This window comes from Ictalurus furcatus, chromosome 1 (assembly GCF_023375685.1).
Source record: "Ictalurus furcatus strain D&B chromosome 1, Billie_1.0, whole genome shotgun sequence".
Classification (NCBI taxonomy): domain Eukaryota; kingdom Metazoa; phylum Chordata; class Actinopteri; order Siluriformes; family Ictaluridae; genus Ictalurus; species Ictalurus furcatus.
In genome coordinates, this window is record NC_071255.1 from 4848934 (window position 1) to 4873195 (window position 24262).

At 38.1% G+C, this 24262-nt stretch overlaps 1 protein-coding gene across 2 annotated transcripts in view; it reads right to left on the minus strand.

Annotated features, from left to right (window-relative positions):
- adcy2a (adenylate cyclase 2a) overlaps positions 1 to 24262 on the minus strand; it is a 221428-nt gene that overhangs the window by 47925 nt on the left and 149241 nt on the right. For both annotated transcript variants that reach the window (XM_053621189.1, XM_053621180.1), the window contains exon 4: positions 2586 to 2735. In XM_053621189.1, the coding sequence (XP_053477164.1) occupies positions 2586 to 2735 (150 nt within the window). The remainder of the gene's footprint in view (positions 1 to 2585; positions 2736 to 24262) is intronic.

The window sequence follows — 24262 nt, forward strand, 5'->3', positions numbered from 1 at the left end:
TAACACTTAAATTACTGTAAGCACCAATACAACGATCAGTGATGCTCAAAGGGCAGCAAATAGACCATCAAAAGAATCAGAGATAAAGTATATGAGCAAGTGATCCATGGAGCCATCGCCCAGGAACTAGAAAGATGTTTCTGGATGGATTGGTCCAGCCAACAGGGGCTGTTTGACCTCTTACACAGAACAGTCAGCTGGAAGGCAGCCATTTTTGTCAGTGCCAGCCTCCCAACCTTGCAAAAGCAACAGTGAGGTTCAGTCAGTATTGTCTTCTCCCAGGTTTCAACATCAAAAAGGAATGCTAGAATGTTTATATCCTGATGACAGATTTGTTTTCACTAGGTCTGCGTGCATCCCAGTGCATTTTTGAGTCACTTTGCGTGAAAATGCTTCAAAATGCATGTGCTGTCAAAAAGTTGTCAATATTTACACAGGAGGAAGTTACTTGTATTCAGAGTTGATTTTCTCTGTGATCAAAAATTTACATTCATTTTAAAACGTCCTGCATGTAGTTCATGTCTCTGAAGTTGGCAGATTTTTCCTGACTGGATGGGTCCGTGATAGGGTTTTTCAATAGCGCCTAGTCCACTGCCTTTAAATATAAGCCCTTGCCTTTATACAATACCGTACTAAACCAAATAACAGTCATGAAATCATAGTGTCTGAATGTGTTTTTCTCACACTTTTAATTTGCTATTATTTGTCAAATAAATAATTTTTTTATTGCCAATGTTTTTTTTGTTGTTCATTTATTGCACTCCCCTGTACAGAAAACATAGTCATGGTTTGAACGATAAGCTGCCTGATTCATCTGCTACACTTATAGCTCACTGTAAGACTGTTCATGATTCTGTCCATAAAACTTTAATTCCTTACAGTGTGTCTGATAAAGATGCTATACTCTGTGTGAAAACTTTTAAAGACATTAAAGAGACAATTACTATTACTTAATCTTACCTTTATGTATTTATTATACGACACACATTTTTTTTTGTTTGTTTGTTTTTTTTTAGTATATTCACAACCAAAATCCAAACATTTCAGCGTTCTGTATTGTGGTGACATCAACTGTCAGCTCCTTGTTCAAGTCGATCACACTCGAGGAAAATCGAAGAAGAAAAATTGTCCAAATAGAGCTTTAGTCTGTAGTTATGTCTGAATTCTGAAAATTGATGCTTAACTCGACTCTGAATGTGACACTATGACTGGAGCACATCACGCAAACTGCACGTAAGGGTCGCCTACTAAATGCACACTTTATAAGGTGCAATTTACAATATAAATACCACTGTAAAAATGGGGGAAAGGTCAAAAACGTTCCGCAGCAAAACGACTAATGAATAGGTTCTCAACCTTGGGGTCACCTGAGGTGTGAATGGGATCACAGGAAATTATTTTTATCAAGCGTTATTTATAAGGTAGTACAAAATTCATAATATACTTTGCATTGTAACAGTGTGCACTTGTGAAAATCACATTGTGTTAACGAACTTTATGTGATCCTGTACATTGGTAATAAATATTTTTTTTACATGCATTTTACAGATATTTTGATTCTATATGTACTAAATCAGTGCAAGAAATAGATGCTCCACACCACGACGTGAGCTGGTCATAATGCTTTTGGTGTTTAATGAGCTTTTATGCTCATCAATTTATTAGGTGAAATGCAATACATGAACCTGATTAAACAGACAAACCCAACCATTAGCTAGCAGTTGTTTAATAGGACGCAGGGTTCAGTCCACTTGTGTGTCAAATCAAAGTAACCATGACACAGTCCTGGTCCTCTCATTAATGTGGAATGCAGAGCACCTGCAGTTGTCGGCTCTTACACACAATGTTGCGTAAAAGCGTCATTAAATGTCTAAATATAAACAACCCATGTGCTAGCTTTCCTGCTTTGATGAATAACAATGAAAAGTGATGTGCAATATATATGTGTGTTTGTATGTTTTTAGGTGCTTCTGTGTAGAAAAGTCTGTCTAGACCTTTTCACTGCATGTTGGAGTCGACAAAAGAACTTTTTAAAGATGATTTTAAAATCCAAATGTGAATTTGTTTGTTTTTCCAAAGACGTGAATTTTCAGATATACAGTACCAGTGTAGACAAAGCCCAAGCTACTCCCGAGTCTAATAATCTAGGAGGAAATATTTTAGAAAAGTTGGTGGGAAACCTCAGTTCTACTTGCAAACCAACAGTCTGTGTATGAATAGACATGGAAGGAAGAAATTGTGTGAGCTGTCAGGAACTTCTAGATTCTATTATGCATTGTTAACATTTTATAAGAACCTCCAGGCCACCTTGAGCAGAACAGAATCAATACTGCATGAAATGAAAAGGTCATCAGGATTATAATGCCAGAACTACTCTTATTTGTCCTTCATGTGATCTATCTGCTTTTTTTTTTTTTTTTTACTAAATATCAGGTTAGTACAGGAAGTTTCAAGGAAAAAAAAAGGATTCACAGTTTTACGATACTTTTCCCACCTAACACTTTTAGCACCTCGTTTCAGATAGCAGGCTATGGCTGTTAAAAGGGTGAGCAAGTCAATGGATTGGATGGTGTTTGGCAGCAAACCTGTTGCCTCTTCTCAAACTCCAGCTTGATGGGTAACTTGATGCAGTTGCAGGTGTCGTGGTAGGTCTGCTTCAATGCGAGCTCCATCAGGTGTTTGTGGTATGCACCTGCCATGTTCCCACAGATAAAGATGATTATGTTGGCCAAAATCTAGGGGGGAATATAAACACAAACAAACAGAACATAAGATGAAATATTCCTTTACCTGGGACAGTACCTACTATATATGTGTGGCGGTCTTGGAGAACAGTTCACAAGGCCCAATTTCCTGTTGACTTGGAATATTACAAATATTTGATGGGGTGAATGTGTTCAGGTAACAAGGTTGACTGAAGATTGTGGAACTAAAATGTACAGTGCTACCCTTAAACTTAAAATCTGGTTGTGCCACCTTTAGCAGCAATAACTGCAGCCAAACGCTTCCAATAACTGGAGATCAGTCTTTCACTTACTTCTAGGACTACGATTTACTCATGTGCTTTGGATCATTGAAGCCTGTACATTCTCCTTTAGGATTTTGTGGTAGAGAAAATTCATGTTTCCCTCAATTATTGCAAGTTGCCCAGGCCCTGAAGCAGCAAAGCATCCCCATACCATCACACTTCCACCACCATGTTTGTAGGTATGATGATCTTTTAGTGGAATTTTGTGTTTGGTTTACCCCAGATGTTGTGGGACCCGTCTTCCAAACAGTTCCACTTTCGACTCATCAGTCCACAGAACATTCTCCCAAAAGGTTTGAGGGTCATCAAGGTGTGTTTTTGCAAAATTCAGACGAGCCTTAATGTTCTTCTGGTTAGCAGTGGTTTTCACCTCGCCCTCTTCCATGGATGCCATTTTTTCCCACCGTCAATCTGATAGTGGAGTCATGAACAGTGACCTTTATTGATGAAAGAGAGGCCTGTAGGTCCTTTGATGTTGTCTTTGGCTCTTATGTGACTTCCTGGATGAGTAGTTGCTGTGCTCTTGGAGGAATTTTGGAAGATCAGCCACTTCTGGGAAGGTACATTAATGTGCTGAGTTTTTCTATTTTGAGATACTGTCTCCTTTGGAGTCCCAGAGCCTTTGAAATAGCTTTGAAACCCTTCCCAGACAGATAAGATAAGATAAGATAAGATAAGATAAGATAAGATAAGATAATACTTTATTAATCCCCAGATGGAGAAATTAGGGTGTCACAGCAGCAGTCAAAAAAAAAAAAAAAGACAAAAAGAAAAGAAAGAAAAGTTAAAAGAGATAGTAAGGAGAACACTATAGGGATATATAAAGAGTACATACAGGATGTATAAATATGTATAGACATAAGCACAAACTCTCTATACATTATATATATATACACACACACATATATATATATATATATATATATATACACACAAACACACACACACACACACACACACACATATGAGCAGTATATACAGCAAGCAACAATGTACAGTCCAACTATGCAAGTAGCCCATGTACATATCGCATATGTACAATACTATATACATATTGCAGCTGTATGGTATGATCAGTGTGGACATATAACAAAAACTTTGAAGCAGTGATGGGATGTGTGAGCAGTGCAAAAAGTACAGTATGATACCCATATGAAAACAGTGTAGCAGTGTATTTGTAGTGTAGTCAAAAGTCAAAAGTAAGGTAAGGTCAAGGAAGGGGGTGGCTAAGTGTTGTACAGTCTGATGGCTGTCGGCACAAAGGAACATCTGAAGCGTTCCGTCTTGCACCTGGGGGGGATAAGCCTGTGGCTGAAGGTGCTCTCCATCTGCCGTAGTTCAGCATACAGTGGATGAAAAATGGACCTGATTTAGTTTCTTATTCTCTTCTCTGCCACTGTCTCCAGATTGTCCATTTTGTGACCAACAACAGAGTTGGACTTCTTAACCAACTTGTTGAGTTTGTCAGCCTCCCAAGTCTTAATTCCACCTCCCCAGCATGTCACAGCAAAGAACAGCGCACTGGCTACTACAGATTGATAGAACATCTGTAGTAGCTTGCTGCTCACGTCAAACGACCTGAGCCTCCTTAGAAAGAACAGTCTGCTCTGTCCCTTCCGGTAGAGAGCTTCAGTGTTTTCTGACCAGTCCAGCTTGCTGTTGATGTGCACTCCCAGGAACTTGTACGAGTCCACCATCTCTATTTTCTCCCCCTGGATGGTAGTAGGTGTTGGGGGCTTCCTGTTTCGGCGGAAGGCCACTATCAGTTCTTTGGTCTTGCTGATGTTGAGCTGAAGGTGGTTATCCTCAGACCATCTGACAAAGCTGTCCACTACGCCTCTGTGCTCCTCCTCCTTATTTTCACTGATGCAGCCCATGATGGAGGAGTCATCAGAGAATCTCTGGAGCTGGCATGTACCAGAGTTGTAGCTAAAGTCAGAAGTGTAAATGGTGAATAATAAGGGTGAAAGCACAATTCCTTGAGGTGCGCCGGTGTTGCACATCACCACATCTGACAGGCTGCCCTGCAGTCGGACGTACTGTGGTCTGCTGGTGAGATAGTCCATGATCCAGGCCACCATGTCGGGGTCTACCCACATGTCCCAGAGCTTTTCTGCAGGGGGGGTTGATGGTGTTAAATGAACTTGAAAAATCGAAAAACATGATTCTCAATGTGCTTCCTGGCCTCTCCAGGTATGAGTAAGCTCTATGCAGTAGGTAGATGATCGCATCGTTCACGCTGATTTGGGTCCGGTATGCAAACTGCAGCGGATCAAGGGAGTCACTTACGATCAGCTTCAGGTGCCTCAGGACCAGTCTCTCAAAGGTCTTCATGACATGTGAGGTCAGCAACACAGGTCTGTAGTCATTTGAGGTACTGGCATGACTTTTCTTGGGCACCGGAACAATGTCTTCCACAGTTGGGGCACCTTTTTCAGCCTTAGAGAAAGATTGAAGAGGTGTTGAAACACACCTGCAAGCTGTGTACACAGCTTGAGCAGCCTGGGGTTGATGTTGTCTGGGCCCATAGATTTGTTGATTCGGAGCTTGGATAGCTCCCGTCTCACCTGGCTTGATGTTATTAATGGGCTAGTGGAGGGGGAGGGTGTCGCTGGGGTGCCTGTGTCTGTGATGATTCCTGTATTGTCCTCATCATCAGGAGTGTGCAAATGTCCATTTGAGCTCTCAGGGGTCAAATCTGTTGAAAAACCAGTTTAGCTCATTTGCATGTTCCAGGCTGCCCTCCATGGCTGGTCTGGAATTTTGTGTTTGAATCATGTATTTTAATCACCTTCTTCCTCATCATTTCTGGAATTTCTTTCAACTTTGGCATAGTGTGTTACTGGGTAAGACCTTTTAACCAACTTCATGCTGTTGAAAAAGTTCTGTTTAAGTGTTGATTTGATTGAACAGGGTTTGCAGTAATCAGGACTGGTTGTGTCTAGTCGAGCTGAACCCCATTATGAATGCAGTTTCATAGATTTGGGGAATTTTTCCTTTAATAAAATAACATTATTATTTAAAAACTTTATTTTGTGTTCACTCAGGTTACCTTTGTTTTACCTTAGATTTTGTTTTAATTTCTGAAACAAATTAATATGAGATATTCACAAATACAGAAGATTTGAGGATGGGGCAAAAACTTTTTCACAGCACTGTACATTTTTCATAACCTAGATGAAAGGATTTTAATGATTATGCAGTATTACATGGAAAAGTGCAGTTACTTATGTATAAAATGTATTTTACCTGGTGTACCTGATGTTGTGAGATTCCACAGATATATAAATGTGCAGGATCAGGAGGTATAGTTACATTTGACAGCAATGTTCAGTCTGCATTTTTTATCCCCCTGAGTTAAGTTCTTGTATTAAAAGGTGGTTGTCTAGACATCTAGCTATACAAAAAAACTTCTACTTAAGATAAATTTGGCAACCTGAACTACACACACAAGTGATTTGCATAATCTGAATCTTAAATTGCTGTGCTAACCCAACTCTTAACATAAGGAACTTTCCCCTCTTAAATATTGACGAAACTTTTGAATACAAGTCTCTGACTCTGAATGCGGCCCTTTGTGCAGATGAATAGAGAATAGAACAGCAGGTTTGATATGGATGAGTTACCCGGGTTTCCCGTTTATCACAATGCTTCCCTTGTTTCGCAAGAAATCAGAAATGCCAGTCTCCATGTTGCATTGCACTTTTCTGCATGTTGCTTGTGTACAGAGCAAGATCATATGATGTCTCATTTTACAATTCACATTTCATCAGGGATACTCATGGGGTTGATGACACAAATAGCTTTTTTTACCCCCTCCAATTCGCTATCCAAGCCCCAAGTTTCAACGCATGACTATTTCTGACCAGAACAGAACAACAATCCAATCAAGTTCTCAGCTGGAGTGAGGCACAGTTATTGGCTTCAGTGTTAGCAGCCCAGAAAGAGGAACCGCAGCTGTCGTTCGCCTTTCTTCACCATTTCATCCTTTTTTGTTCAATTATCTCCCTGGAAGGCTGTGACTCTGAGTCTTCTGTGCCTTTTATCTGACGCCTCTTGCCTTCAGCCAACCTTTTTAGCATTGCTTCTGTGAAGTACAGAGCATCAAAGGATCACGTCCACTGGGTATAAGTCTTACTTTTTTGTTGTCATTTTATTTCCCTCAGGGTTCGAGGGCGAGAGCGTCAGCCCCGTATAGATGGTTTCTCCCGGAGCCTTAAAGGCTTTTTCAGAGCCGGGATGAGTTAAGAAGTAATGGATGAGTCATTCGCAGTGAAGCACAATGCAATGATAGTAGGAGTCTCGCTGTGCTGATTGACAGAGAGCTGAATTTACATGACTCAAACACACATAATGTTCACACTTTGATTTACTGTCATGTCAAATTAGGTTGTGAGACATTGAAATGTCCAGACTTTGCGATATTGACATGGGAAAAGATACAATGCAAATTGTACTGACTTACGTCAAAGAATTTATAGGTATTTACACATGCAAAAATTTATGAACGGTTAATCGGATCTAATAGCCTTTATCATGTTTTTTTTATGGGAACATGATCTACAGTTCCTGCTTTTCTGCTGATTCGAAGAAATATTTATTTAATTTATTTATTTTTTGAGCTTGGGTCAATAATCTGGACGCAGTGTTCCATCAACCTATTTTGCTGATTAGGGGAAGTTTATACGTCTGTCCATCATAAACCAAGCTGAACTTTTGTAAAAACGGTGCGGGAGATGTTGCTGGCCACAGGAAGGATGGCTGAAAAGGTAAATCTATGACTGCTTTGGGCTAGGCAGCCAGGAATGGGGCTCGTAATGACCAGGAAAAGAGGTTAACAGCAATAATATACTGTGGACTGTAAACAATTGCTGTCATTTTCATAGCTAAATTTTACAATAATATCCTATATTATGAACTTTCAATAAATGAGAGTAATATGGAGGTGTTTTCAGGAACAGTTCAATCGTTTCCAGCTAATCACCGGAAATGAGCGCTTCCTGAAGAATTGTGGTGTCAGCCGGAGTAAATTATAAATGATATCTGTGAGACACAATGTCCTAAAGTATGTATTCCAAGCAGCTGTGGAAAAAAAAATCCTGAATGCCTGGACACTAAATCTGCTTGTTGGATGTCCAGACTAATGATCTGTCTGGCCCTGTAGGCAAACAAGTGGTAAATGTTAGGTCAAGCTCATTTTCAAGCTACAAGTTACACAAACAAAGAAATGAATTTGTCAGCACTAAGCATTTTAGACTGTATGTCTTCAAGCTTCAAGTTTAAAAAGAATAAAAAGTTGCCACTAGAGGCAAAACTAATTTTTGTCACGGTTTACACATACAATATTATATCAGTAGTGTATTCTGTGATAGTGAAGTAGCTGCCGTGAGGAGGGGCCTGAATCAGAGGCGAGGTCCAGGTCTGACACTTCAGTCAAGTCCACAAAGTTATGTAACATTATTTTCTACTTCAAACGGAAGCCCTTTTTCTTTTCTTGTTTAATGAAAAAGGCAGTTGAGGGAATCATTCCTGAAGCACTGCATGAATATTTAAAGAATAGAAACATGGGTCTGGACCTGAATTTGTCCTGCATGCCACTCGGTAAGGATTTCAGTGCTTTCATTTTTTATCAGTTGTGATAAAAATTTTATCAGTTTATCATCTGTGGTATAAGAGCGATGAAACAAACAGCTCTGGGGTGGTTGACTCCCCTGAGTGTTTGATTTCTTTATGAAGTACACAGGAATTCGTTTCTTAAATTTGTACTTAAATATACGAGAAATGTACTGGACTTTAAATAAAATGTAAAAAACACATTTTCAATGTCACCATTGGGGTTTATCTTCCTTTCTTTTCACAGCACATACTGTTTTTCGTGTGCCAGCAATGGCTTCGATACAAAGATATCTGACAGGTGAAATCTGACAGCTCGAGCTATTTTAAAATTTATGACAAGGTGTTAAAGCATGAATGCTGACAGAAGTCCGTTGGATATTGGGACCAAGCCATTGCTAGGCCATTTGATTATTCTAAATGTACACAACTACGTTATGAGACTTGATTGAATTTTTCTGAGCAGCTTTAAAACTAACAAACAAATCAGGTGGCCCTGATTTCCTAAGATACAAATAACAAGTATTTTTTTGTGTTTGCAGTTTAATTTTAATTAATGTGTGTGTTTGAGGTAATTGACAAAAATAAATATTATGATGACAATAATCGTGCAGATGATGTAATGTGCAAACTAAGGGTTGAAAGCAATACGCAAATGAAGTTTTGAGTGTGGTGTGTTCAGATCTCAAAGAAACTCTGAAAGAAGCTCAAACTCAAGTATAACTGCAATTAAAGGCAGTGAAACATGTTTAAAAACCTAGATGAAGAGGGTGTAGACCTGAGCATCCGTTTAAATGCTGTCCACGTTGGATATGCGAATGCGTCGTGAATATCCGACACTAATTTTACCGCATAAATAATAAGTTATTGTTTTGAGAAACATTCTGTTTTGGAGCACTAAGGTATAATTAGGTGAATTTAGATATTCAGAATTAGTGGATGGTATTATTTTGTTGTTGGCTAACTGAAAAAAATGGGATTTTGCAAATTTAATACATGCCCTTCATTCATGATAATTTTTTGAATGCAAGCTCTGTTGGCAAAGTGACTGTCAGGTTGCAGTAAGTCACACTATGGGTGAAAAATGAATTCATTTGCATAAATGCCACTGTGTATTTTGAGGTAGAAACATCTTAAATTGCCTAGTCATTAAGGCAAATGTGCAAAATTGTGCTTTAATTAAAAATTTCATGGCTGAGAGTGTGAACCTGATGTGTAACATGTAAAAAAAAAAAAAAAAAAGGGGGGGGGGGTTAAATAAATAAGTTAAAACACAAACTATTTTTGTACTGCATAAATTAGCACACAAATTTGGTTAGATAATTGTTTTGAGCAAAATTTAAACTAATCCAGACGTATGCAGGTCAACAACCATCTCTCTCTTGTGTTGAAATTAAGGTGAATTTGTTTGCATTTATTTCATGCATTCTTTTGAGGTGTCAATAATTTTGAGAGAAAAGACTATACTATTTAACTTTTCTATTCATTAGTATTAATTGATAAAGCTGTTCTTATGACAGTGGCATTTGTTAGGGGACAGTTACATATTTCCTTCAATTATGTTGTAGAATAGTTGATAGTAAAATTAAAAGTCAATTTTTGCCCGTTTTTTAAAAGTCGCTAATATTTCTGGAGTTAATAATTCTCAATTGCATAAGCCATCCTTTGAAAATAAAAAAAAATAAAAAATTACAAAAGCTTAAGCTTAGAACAAATAGTGACATGCCAGAAGCCAATAATTAAGTCTCCATTTTCTCTAAAACATTTGCATATAATAATACAAATGCAAAAATGAACCTGTGACATTAATGTAGCCTGCAGTAAACAAACAGAGCCTGCTGCTTATGAAATTTGTTGCTTCACAAGTGAGGAGTCACTTGACTGCAAACAGCAAAGCTTTTCATTCTTCTGACTTCTGACCCCAGGCACTGATACACAGAAGTTCATAACTTGGGAAAACCTCTGTCTTAATAGTTTTGGCGAAACATCCTGTTGAATTATAGACTCTAACGTCATGCACTTCCCCTTGACCCCTTTTCGAGCAGCTCAACGATGAACCCAAGCAGCTGTGCTTCTGAAGAGATTCTTCTAAAGAAGTTGTGAAAGCACTTAATCTAAACAGAGTGTATGTGACCTCAGGTGAACTCACAAAGGGCTTGAACATATTTGGCGACTTGTGTTCAAAAGTTATGTCAATATATGCGCTAGTTTCTTTTATTCAGAGTTGGGTTACGAACCTGCTTAATTTGAATGGGTGCACCATTCAAATTATTAAAATAACATTTGTACTTCATGAGGTTGCCAGGTTTGTCTTGAGGAAAACAGATGAAACATGGTTTTTCAAGAGCATCTAAACCACCGCGTCTAAACACAAACCTTAAAACCCTGAAAAATATCAGGCATAGGAAATGAACTTTCTAGATTTTTCTGACAGGCACTGAGCCCAACATTTTGCTAAACAACTTCATAAAAGCATGCCAGCAAAGTTGAAGTTGCCAATGGACACACATTTAGTGTGTAGCAAAACTTCTCACCATTAGCAAAAGCTTGCCCTTTATCTTATAAGCTAATGTTAGCTGGCTAGTTCACTTTTGTATAAAGATGTTGGCTTGATTCTAAACCTTCACCGGCTCTACCCTGGTTGGCAGGTAAAACGATCCCACAGCATTATTGAATGCTTGATTCTGATTGGTCAGAATGTTTCAATTTAATTTCTTTAACAGCAGCTGTAAGGAAAAATAAAGGTTTATAAAACAGTGGATATAAAAAAAAGTCTACATTCCCCTATTAAATTAGCATTTTTGTGCTTTTTGTGATTTTCCACATTCCACAGAAACCTAAATTCAAGTGAACAACATATAGAAAAGATCTGAATTGACAAATCACATTCATTCACAGTATGGGCTATGGGGTAGGAGTGCTAGACAGACGCCTTTTCTCATGAGAAAAAAAACAACAAATAATTTCTATCCCACCCTAAATTTTGCCAAACCATGTGGCAAAACTATTTAGCACACACCAAGGTACAATGTGAACCATGGCTGTGGCAGCATCGGCCTATGGGGATGCTTCTCTTCAGCTGGGACTTAAAGGTTAAAAAAATAAAAAAAGATAAGACAAGAAAAGAAAAAGATCTGACATGATTCATGGTTTGAAGGATAAGCTTACCAAGCACTTATCTGCTATGTTTGCAGCTTAAAGTTCATTTGTAACGTTATCCATTTTTAAAAATCCTCGTGATAAGCAGCATTTCTGATTAAATGCTGTTTCTCCTCTGGTATCCTTCCTTGCAGAAAAAAGAAAACCTTCACAATTCTTCACAATACTACTGTCAGACACTGGCGCTGGAATTACGACGGCTCCCAATTTAAGCCGATATCGTGCAAGAAAAATCAGAATCCAGAGTAACTGAGATAAGCCTCTGCTTTTTTTTTTTTTTAAAGAAAATTCAGTCAACCTTCACTAATGGGAACGAAACACCGCTTTAGTTTTCTTAAAGCACTTGTTGGGAAAAGGCTCAGTGCAGGCCTTCAGTGGTGCAGACCATCTGTTCACATCCCTGGTTTCACAACAATTATCGATTTGCAGATGGCTTGCTGTCAGCTAGCAGTTAACACAGTCAAGGGTCATATGTTTCATAGTGCAACAGCCATGAAGCTTTTACTATAGATTATGGTGCAAAATTTGTAGAAGGGAGAGCAAATGCATTGCATTTAATAATAAGAATAAATGCTGTAAGTGCTAACCACATCCCTAACCTTGATTTTGGTTTGTGTGAATTATGTGATTATGTATGTATTTACTGCAGCTATAACATTTTTGTTTATTTATATGTATTTTTCCCAGATGTTATGAATTAAGAACAAGACAGAATAATATCAATAATTATGAATAATTTCAGTGTGGCCAACATGCATAAATCGTGTGCTCAGCAGGATATTAAATCAATGTAAAATGTTTACATTTTGTAATACATAAATAATTCGATAGGTTAACTGTACATATGCATCAATTATGTGTAAATATGTACTATTGATTGAACACTTATTACTTAACCATATAAAGTAAACTACTAACTTATTAATGCACTTATTGCTCCCATTAATTTCACCTATGTATTTGCAAGTTTGCACTCATTGTCATTTGAGAATTTCCCCAATGATTTAACCAAATTATTCGAGGAGGTGTGTGCTAATCCACTTATAATTAATGAGTTAAAAGGTCATTCGGAGAGCGGGTGGCGCAAAAGGTCAAGGTTGCTGAGACTCTCCTGCTGATATGTTAAGAGAGAGAGATCAAAACACTAGAACACACTAATGAGGACCAAACAAACATTAACAAAGTGGTAGAAATGTATATCAACACGCTAGAACATCACTTTCACAAGTTTGTGTCTCCCCTTTTGTTTCAAGAAAGAAATACAGGAATCAGTATACAATAATTGTTGTTGCTGTTGTTGTTGTTTTTAAATAAAGCAAAGGAAATCTGCATGATTTCCCTTTATCCCTCCGAAATCTGATTCGCATTGAGCCTCATTTATCCAGCTGGATACAAACAGATCTGTTCGTGCGAGCGTTTACACAAGAAATTTGGTGTTCATGAAAATCCTGTAAATTCGGAAAGTCTTTCATATCCACTCGTGCTCCTGAGTGTGTGTAAATTCACAAATGAGAAGACTTGCTAATGTATACCTTGATGGATCAGCTTCAAATCATATCATTTGTAAAGGAGTTGCTGCATGGATTACGTGGTCAAGTTTCAATCACTTTAAAGCACATTCCTCCTCCATCCCTAACCTGAGGCGGTTACAGCATGTCTGCACCTCTTTATGCGCTTGTAAAGCAAAGGTTTCTGGCATACACGAGAGAAATTCAGCCACTCGTTTAATTTACATAACAAGCTTTTTCACCTTTTTATATTTAGCAGTGACTTGTATATTTGCAATGTCCTCCACTGCTCTGAGCATAGCGTCCTGCTTTTCCAAGATTTCACTTAGAAGACTCTTGGTTTCTCTTCATATTGTAGCATTTTCACATGCTGGGACTCCTTTGGCTACACTGCTATATGCATTTTTTTTTCTTGTTGATTTGAGTCACTTCTAATTCTGCCTCTGTGAAATTCTTGGGTTCATTTTTGGCCATTTAGTAGTCATTTTGCGCTTTCCACTCTATGAGCGTTGCCTTTTATGGAGTTCTGTGGGAATCACTAAATGCAAATCAGCTGTACCATGCACACGGCTGGTAAGTTACACGATGTGGCATTTATGAACATATCTACAACCCCAATTCCAAAAAAGTTGGGACAATAGGGAAAATGCTAATACAAAGAGGAGTGGTTTGTAATTGTACTTTGACTTGTATTTAAACAGAAAACCTATAAAGACAATGTATTTGATATTTTACTTAATCAACTGTGTAATTTTTTTTAAGCTAAACCTTTATTTTGAAATTGATGCATGCAACACATTCCAACAAAGTTGGGACAGGGCAATTTAATTTTAATTTAATCTAATAGTGATGTGAGAAGTTGAAATAAGAAGGTGATGTGAAACAGGTGAGGCAATCGTCTAATCGTAGTATATAAGGAGCCTCCAAAAAAGGCCTAGTCCTTCAAGAGCAAGGATGGGTCGAGGCTAGCCAATCTGCCAACAGATGCGTCGGCGAATAATCCAACACTTTGAGAACAACATTCCATAAAGACAAATCGGTAGGATTTTGGGTATTTCACCTTCTACAGTGCACAATATAATTAAAAGATTCAAGGAATCCGGTCAAATCTCTGAGTAAAGGACGAGGCTGAAAACCACTTCTGAATGGCGTGATCTCAGATGTCACTGTCTTAAAAACCGTCATAAGTCTGTAATGGATATCCTGACATGGGCTCGGGAATACTTTAGTAAACCTTTTTGTCAGTCAATACCATTCGTCGCTGCATCCACAGATGCAAGTTAAGGTTTTACTATGCAAAGCAGAAGCCATACATCAACACTGTCCAGAAGCACCACCGACTTCTCTGGGCTCGACCTCATCTGAGATGGACAGTAGCACAGTGGAATCATGTTTTCTGAACAAAACAGCCATCGGGTTCTCCGGTCCAAAGAGGAAAAGGACCAAAAATAATGTTATCAGCGTCAGGTCCAAAAGCCAGCATCTGTGATGGTATGGGGGCGTATCGGTGACCATTGCATGGATAACTTGCACATCTGTGAGTGCACCATTAATGCAGAAAGATGTGTACACATTTTGGAGCAACATATACTGCCATCCAGAGCAGGACAACGCCAAACCACATTCTGCCCGGATTACAAGCGCATAGTTGTGTAAGCAGAGAGTGCGGGTGCTAGCATGGCCTGCATGCAGTCCTGACCTGTCTCTGATTGAGAATGTGTGGCGTATTATGAAGAGCAAAATAAGACAACGAAGGCCCCGTACAGTTGCACAGCTGAAGAAATCCATAATGGATGAATGGGGGAAAATTCCGCTTGCTAAACTTAACTGATGGTGTCTTCACTCGGCACCCAAACGCTTAATAAGTGTTATTAAAAGAAAAGGTGATGTTACACAGTGGTAAACAGTCAACTGTCCCAACTTTTTTGGAGTGTGTTGCAGTCATCAGATTTGAAATGAGTGTATATTTTCAAAAATAAAAGAATGTGTTAATAATGTATTTTCAATATAGTATAGGGTGAATTGAATTTCAAATGACAATTCCATACTGTCAAAGAAAATTAGCGTCTCCGAAATTTTTGTAAATCCAGCAGAAATGTTTAGTTCCGTTTTTTATGTGCATTAAGCGGGTTTTAAAAATAAATTACTTTTGATATTACACTGATATTACACTTAGTATATTATGTATATACGTTTTTTCAAAGCTGTGATACAGAGCTTATTTTCTTTAGACTAATCATATTCTTTCTCAGTAGTACTCCACAGAATGCCCTGTCATCTACATTCATGCACAGGGGACAAAAAATAAATTGCCACGGTGGAATTATTGTCAGTGCTGCAATTCTTTTTATTTGTAGTTGCCCAGTAAACAAGTATGTACAGCAACCAGGAAAAAAATATTGACTTTTGTGAAGGAAAGCTCATGGGAAAGGATGTTTCAGGCATGAGATGTTGAATGGATGTGGACATTAATGCAAAAATAATAAGATTTTTTAGTATGTTATGAACAATGAATGTTAATGTATTTCAAGGTGAAATGTCATTATAGTGAGCTGGAACAGGCAAAAATAAAACAGTAGTTTATTTAGCAAGTGCTGTAGGTGTTTTAAATTATTTACCTGAAATATGCATATAAGCTGTTTTGAAGGACATATTGTTTAGAATTAAAATGTCTTATACTGTTACGTACATACTTATAACTGTAATGTAATCATCATGAAATCATAGACTCACCCTCATTATTGTCTTCTTGTATTATTTTTTTTAAGACAGAGATCCCTGTGTGGAAAAGGAATCAACATCCAAAACATTTATTTTCCATTCTATTTTTAATGCACTATTTATTTATTCAACGCTTTGTAACACCTACATTTCAGGTTTGGCTTAACAGTTAGGCATTTCCTCCAATTCATAAATATCCATGACGTTTTATAAAAACCTGAATGGATCCCAAGAAAGACTGTGTCCAATGCCCGAAACCTGGACCCGTCCTCCATTCCTCAATTTTGACAGGAAGACGGATCCTCATGTGATGAATGAATGGTGATTTTAAAATGGGTTTAGTGTATGAACTGACAGTCCATGGTACCTGATGGATCAATCCATAGTGGAAGTAATCAACAATGGACTGGTATGGTGCATTTTCATACTTATCAACAGTTACATTGCGATGACAATATGTTAAATAAATGGCTCCTTAAAGACAACTTCACCATATCAAATAGAACCTTTTCTTTATTAAATAACAATACATTGTTTTTTATCCGTTTATCAGCCTTAAATTACGTAGAGCCTCTGTCCTTGCATAAACTCTCAAAGTATTGTATTAGTGCATTAATATAAATCTGAAAGCTTTTGAACGGAATGATCGGTGTAAAATGACGCTACCTAAGATATTTATATGTTTCACAGAAGGCAACATAACAATTTACCCCAATAATCCTGTTCAAAAGTTTACACCCCTCTCCTCTTAACGCACTGTGTTGCCTTCTTGAGCATCAGTGAATGTTTGCACCTTTTGTAATAGGTATGTACGAGTCCCTCAGTTTGTCCTCAGTGGGAAAAGATGGATCTCAAAATCATATAGCCACTCTTGGAAAGGGGGTCAGATATGCAGAAGATGCTGGAAAAGCAAATACTGTGCAGAACCTGCAGGATTTTTTTTCTGAAGAACAGTGGGTAGTTTACTGCTCAAGACAAACAAGGACTCATGACCAACTATCAGAAAACATAAACACAGTCATTGATGATATATAATCCAAAAGAATCAAGCGAATGTAAACTTTTGAACTGGCTCATTTGTGTAAATTCAGTTATTGTGTCTTGTGGACTATATGTAAACATCTGTTATGTGTTATATGTTCAGGTTGGTACTAAATAAAAAACAAAAATTTTTATGATCCCTCTTAAAAAAAAGGATAAAAATTTTGCAGAATCTATAAGGCTTATGACCTCAACTGTATTAGATTTAAGGCCTCCAATCTAACATCACAAAATGCATGTGATATACCTTTAATCTTTGGAAATGGCCACTTTTATATAACCATGGAGACCAAAAACTCACTGATTTTCTCACTGTGAACTTGCAGGTGCTATTGAATTCTGAACCATGCGGGGAAAAATGCATTTAACAGCTAAGCATGCTTTTGCTACAGAAATATACATTTCTGCATGATTAGAAATGTGTGAAAGAGTACATCTGTACACACACATCAGGCAAAAAAAATACCATACTTCCTTGTTTACTCCAGAGAGCCCTTTCAAGGCTGTTTATCACAACTCTAAAGAGCACATTAATAATCCCCCATAAACCCTGTAGGTTTGGAGTGGTGGGTAGCTGACATCTGTTACTTACCTCCACATAGACGAGGATTATTGCTCACACACACAGAGTCAGCGCCCAGATAATTAATTAGCACCCAAAGCTACCGCACATGATGCATGGTGTGAGAGGCAACAGGTGTTTTCATGAAATTATACATGGCAGCTCTGACAGAGTGACGGAGGTACTCTCGGGATTGAGATATTTAGGTTAGTGCCGCAAAGCTGAAAGATGCATTGAAAGGCGACGTTGCTTGCCCGAGTCATTCCGGATGGGAATCCAAAGGTTGCTTGCATTAAGGCAAATTGGAGGAGGAAGTCCAAAGAATGAGAGCCTGCAAGTGCTTGTAGTCTGAGAGAAAAAAAAAGTACTAAACTGAACTGAGCTGCACTCTGCAGAAAATTTGAATGTTTTGATTTAAACTGGCCAGTTGAAGATTATAAAAAAGACCAAGCAGTGTTTTTCATGACATGCTTTTCTGCTCACCACGGTTGTAAAGGGTGCTTATTTGAGTTACTGCATATGTCCTCGAAACAGTCTGGCACTTCTCATTTGACATCTCTCATCAACAAGGAATTTCCACCCACAGAACTGTCCCAAGAAAAATCAAGCGATCAACAGTTTCTGAAATACAGTACTCAAACCAGCCCATCTGGCACCAGCCAGCACTGCCCCAACCCCACCACCCTCCAAACTGATGTTCGGTGTGAACATGTTTGATATAATTTAAGCTCTTGGCCTGTATCTGCATGATTTTATTGCACTACTGCAGCATCATTGCCTGATTGGGTCATTGCATGATTTAGCCGGGGTACAGGTGTTCCAATTAAAGTGGGCGGTGAGTGTTTGTTTCAAAATGTGAAATATTACAAATGAATGATAACTTGATAACTTTTTAAAGGCATCTCCAAATCATTTTTAATAACAACCTTTTAAAATGTTTATGTATTTTTTGGCTGCCTGATGCTGCACAGTTCACATAATTACACAAAGTATAATTGGGTGTTAAGGAAAAGAACGATGTTACATGTAGGATCAATGTACAAATTCAGGGGTAATAAAACAGAGTCTAATGCAGAACTAAAGACGTTTTTACTTTGGAAGTTCATCCTTGTCCTGGTGACTATAATATATGTTTGCTATATGTTTGTTTGGGTGTGTACTGTAGTACTGGAACAATTTTTACATCCAATTTTTGCCAAATCTCACACTTAGTTCCATGGCTATGTATGTTTGTATGTATGCATAATTTAAATAGTAGCTTCGTTTAGCTTCATTTTTGATCACCAATGCGATAAAATATTTTCAGAGTGTGCCAGTTAGCAGTTGAAATAGTGAGTCATTTCCTGTACCATTCAAGTCCATGTCTATTTTTTCTTTTGTCCAGACCATTTGGATTTTTTTTAGCCTGACCACACAAAATGACAGAATGACAGTATAACCAGTGCCCCCTTGTAGCACATGTCAGAACATTTGAACTTCTGTTCTTTAAAATTATATATATATATATATATATATATATATATATATATATATATATATATATATATATATATATATATATATATATATATATATATATATATATATATATATAAAGAATTGGATAAAAAATGTATTACAAAATACAGTGCCCTGCAATAATATTGGCACCCTTGGTAAATATGAGCAAAGAAGGCTGTGGAAAATTCTTTGTTTAACTTTTTGATCTTTTGTTTAAAAAAAAACAACTCTGCTCTCATGGATATCAAACAATATCAAGCACAACACAGGTTTATCCAAATAAAAATATGTTTGATAAATGTGTGCAATAATTATTAGCACCCCTATGAATTCATATGAGAAATATATTTGAAGTATATTCCCAATTACATGGTAAATTTTTTTAGTACACCTGGGCGACTAGGAACAGGAAATTGTTCATCCATGACTTACTGTTGCACACGGGTGTAAATCTGAGGTAACACATATGCCAAATTCCCTTAGTCATTCATAACAATGGGTAAGACTAAGGAATATAGCTGTGATGTGAGGCAAAAGGTTGTTGAGCTTCACAAAATGGGAAGTGTCTATAAGAAACTAGCACAAGCATTGAAAATGCCCATTTCCACCATCAGGGCAATAATTAAGACGTTCCAGTCGACTGGAAATGTTATGAATCAACCTGGAATTGGACGTGTGTCTATATCGTCTCAACGCACTGTGAGGAGGATGGTTCGAGTGGCCAAAAAATCACCAAGGATCACAGCTGGAGAACTGCAGAAGTTAGTTGTGTCTTGGGGTCAGAAAGTCTCCAAAACTACAATCTGAAGTCACCTACATCACCACAAGTCGTTTGGAAGGTTTCAAGAAAAAAGCCTCTACTTTCATCCAAAAACAAACTCAAGCTTCTTCAGTTTGCCAGACACTACTGGAACTTCAAATGGGATCGGGTTCTATGGTCAGATGAAACCAAAATAGATATTTGGCAATAAACACCAGAGGTGGTTTTGATGCACACAGAGAGGTAACCATATGGAAAAGTACCTCATGCCCACAGTTAAATATGGTTTTCTTCTGTTTTTTTACCAGAAGACCAGAACATATTATTAGGACACATGGCATCATGGACTCTATCAAATATCAACAGATATTAAATGAAAACCTGACTGCCTCTGCCAGAAAGCTTAAAATGGGCCATGGTTGGATCTTCTAGCAGGACAATGATCCAAAACATACATCAAAATCAACACAAAAATGGTTTACTGACCACAAAATCAAGGTCCTGCCATGGCCATCCCAGTCCCCTGACCTGAAACCCATAGAAAACCTGTGGGGTGAACTGAAGAGAGTTCACCGGCATGGACCTCGAAATTGGAAGGATCTGGAGAGATTCTGTATGGATTTTTCACAGCCTTCTTTGCTCATATTTACCAAAGTGCCAATATTAGTGGAGGGCAGTGTAAGTTCATTCATTCATTTGAGATCATTGATAGGCTGCATGAATCTACAGTGTGGGCTAGAAAAAAAATCAGCCCTTGCCTTGCATCTTCTTACCATTCTGTGTATTTTTCTTACAACCATTTGTGGTGCTGTTCTAGTTAGTTCTACAAAAATCCAAAATAATCCATCTCTGATTTGGATGCCAAAAAATGCAACCTTGTATTGATTGTCTTTTTAGCCCATTTCTACCAACCGGCCCTGTGTATGACAATAAACATAATTTAATTTTAATTTGAATTCATTCATACTGTGTATACAAATAACCATAACAATAATAATAATAATAATAATAATAATAATAATAATAATAATAACAACAACAAAACAACAACAACAACAACAACAACAATAATAATAATAATAATAATAATAATAATAATAATAATAACGCATGGAGGTCATACATAAATCCTCTATTTTTCTCCAGACATAGTTGAGGAAAAGCAGCACAGCTTGCCAAACATGACACATTGCTACCATATTTCACCACCACAATAGACTGAGCATGATTACTGAAGGCCACCTGAATTTCTGACAGGAGTACGACCGTTGAGATTGGGTCTTGTCAAAAAGTTCCACGTGAGGAACAGATGCTGAGATGCTGATCTGTATAATGTGCCAGAGTGGCATAGCAGATGGCTATATATATATAAAAAAAATAATAATAATCACTGAGTTCATTGTGTGCTCTGTAGCCATGGCATCAGCTACATGTTATTTTCTTTGTAAAGTCAGTGACACAGACATAGCTGTTGAATAAATTCAACAGCCTAAATGTTTTTTTGAACAAAAAAAAGATCAACTTAGCTCAGTTGGTTTGGGTTGAACATGAAACGTTTTCAAACAGTCTGTTTTCATTGTCGACTTCCTTTCGTCAGGTTTCTCAAGCATTTGCATACTCATATTCCAGTTTTTCCTCAATTGCATACACAACTAGAACAAGATCTCAATCAGCTTCAACTTTTCTCTCAAAATAATGGCACCTTTTTTCAGACCTATATCTACACTAATCATGTTTTCAGTCATGTTTCAGACATGATTTGAGCAAAACCATACGCGCACGTCCCGTTCCTAAAACTTGCGGTGGATGATGCGCTCATTCACAAACCGTGAGAACTTGAATTGACAACTCTCCTGCAGCAAAATGGTTCATGCACCAATTTGAATGTCAGGACAAATAAAAAGAGACAGAGATGTGTGTTGATTTTCAAGAATGTACCAAAACAATGACAGAAGACAACATAAAGAGAGAAATATACCTATGAGAAATTCAGATATCTGTCCTACTAAGGCCGCAGAGGTAATATGCTATGGCTCTGACTTTCACATACAGTGAGGGAAAAAAGTATTTGATCCCCTGCTGATTTTGTACGTTTGCCCACTGACAAAGAAATGATCAGTCTATAATTTTAATGGTAGATTTATTTGAACAGTGAGAGACAGAATAACAACAAGAAAATCCAGAAAAACGCATGTCAAAAATGTTATAAATTGATTTGCATTTTAATGAGGGAAATAAGTATTTGACCCCCTCTCAATCAGAAAGATTTCTGGCTCCCAGGTGTCTTATACAGGTAACGAGCTGAGATTAGGAGCACACTCTTAAAGGGAGTGCTCCTAATCTCAGCTTGTTACCTGTATAAAAGACACCTGTCCACAGAAACAATCAATCAATCAGATTCCAAACTCTCCACCATGGCCAAGACCAAAGAGCTCTCCAAGGATGTCAGGGACAAGATTGTAGACCTACACAAGTCTGGAATGGGCTACAAGACCATTGCCAAGCAGCTTGGTGAGAAGGGGACAACAGTTGGTGCGATTATTCGCAAATGGAAGAAACACAAAAGAACTGTCAATCTCCCTCGGCCTGGGGCTCCATGCAAGATCTCACCTCGTGGAGTTGCAATGATCATGAGAACAGTGAGGAATCAGCCCAGAACTACACGGGAGGATCTTGTCAATGATCTCAAGGCAGCTGGGACCATAGTCACCAAGAAAACAATGGGTAACACACTACGCCGTGAAGGACTGAAATCCTGCAGCGCCCGCAAGGTCCCCCTGCTCAAGAAAGCACATATACATGCCCGTCTGAAGTTTGCCATTGAACATCTGAATGATTCAGAGGACAACTGGGTGAAAGTGTTGTGGTCAGATGAGACCAAAATGGAGCTCTTTGGCATCAACTCAACTCGCCGTGTTTGGAGGAGGAGGAATGCTGCCTATGACCCCAAGAACACCATCCCCACCGTCAAACATGGAGGTGGAAACATTATGCTTTGGGGGTGTTTTTCTGCTAAGGGGACAGGACAACTTCACCGCATCAAAGGGACGATGGACGGGGCCATGTACCGTCAAATCTTGGGTGAGAACCTCCTTCCCTCAGCCAGGGCATTGAAAATGGGTCGTGGATGGGTATTCCAGCATGACAATGACCCAAAACACACGGCCAAGGCAACAAAGGAGTGGCTCAAGAAGAAGCACATTAAGGTCCTGGAGTGGCCTAGCCAGTCTCCAGACCTTAATCCCATAGAAAATCTGTGGAGGGAGCTGAAGGTTCGAGTTGCCAAACGTCAGCCTCGAAACCTTAATGACTTGGAGAAGATTTGCAAAGAGGAGTGGGACAAAATCCCTCCTGAGATGTGTGCAAACCTGGTGGCCAACTACAAGAAACGTCTGACCTCTGTGATTGCCAACAAGGGTTTTGCCACCAAGTACTAAGTCATGTTTTGCAGAGGGGTCAAATACATATTTCCCTCATTAAAATGCAAATCAATTTATAACATTTTTGACATGCGTTTTTCTGGATTTTTTTGTTGTTATTCTGTCTCTCACTGTTCAAATAAATCTACCATTAAAATTATAGAATGATCATTTCTTTGTCAGTGGGCAAACGTACAAAATCAGCAGGGGATCAAATACTTTTTTCCCTCACTGTATAATGTTGGCCATGAGTATCCTTGTTCACAATTGGATAGTCTTTAAATAAAGCAAGTCACATTCATATTGAATTTATATTGGTTGATGTATATTTTTCTATTTTTACACATGATGTGTCTAGACAAGGAAGAATGAATCCAAATAATTCTGCTGAAGTCAGGGAATATTAGGAATGTTGAACATATAGTTCTGCCATTAAAAGCTTTTATTTTGCCGTTTTTTAATCCTTTCTTTCTCATACGATGCTCAAACATGTGGGACAAAATTTCATCCTACCCTACCCTTGGTCTGATATTCAAGATTTAATTGAATAAAATGTGCAGCACATTTATGGCTAATAAGCGAATACAGAATATAGAGTTAATTGTAGAGATTTTCAAATCATAATTCAAATGAATTTATATGATCGGCTTGAATGAATGACAACAAATAAAACGCCTCACACCAGCCAGGTGGGATCTCTGGCACGGAATGACCCTGAAAATCACAGCTGATCACATTTGCGGAGCTGGAAAATGCGATTTCAAGCCTGATCTGGACATCGGAATCAAATTAGCTTGGTCAAAGATGATCAGAGGGGAATGAAGATGTCACCATCTGCAATGTTCTCAAAGCAGGGGTCCTGGGAACCCCAGGGGTCTTTGAAGCATAGCCAGGGAGTCTGCTTTTATTTTGTGTTTATAGTACTGGACATCACAACCCACCATTATCACT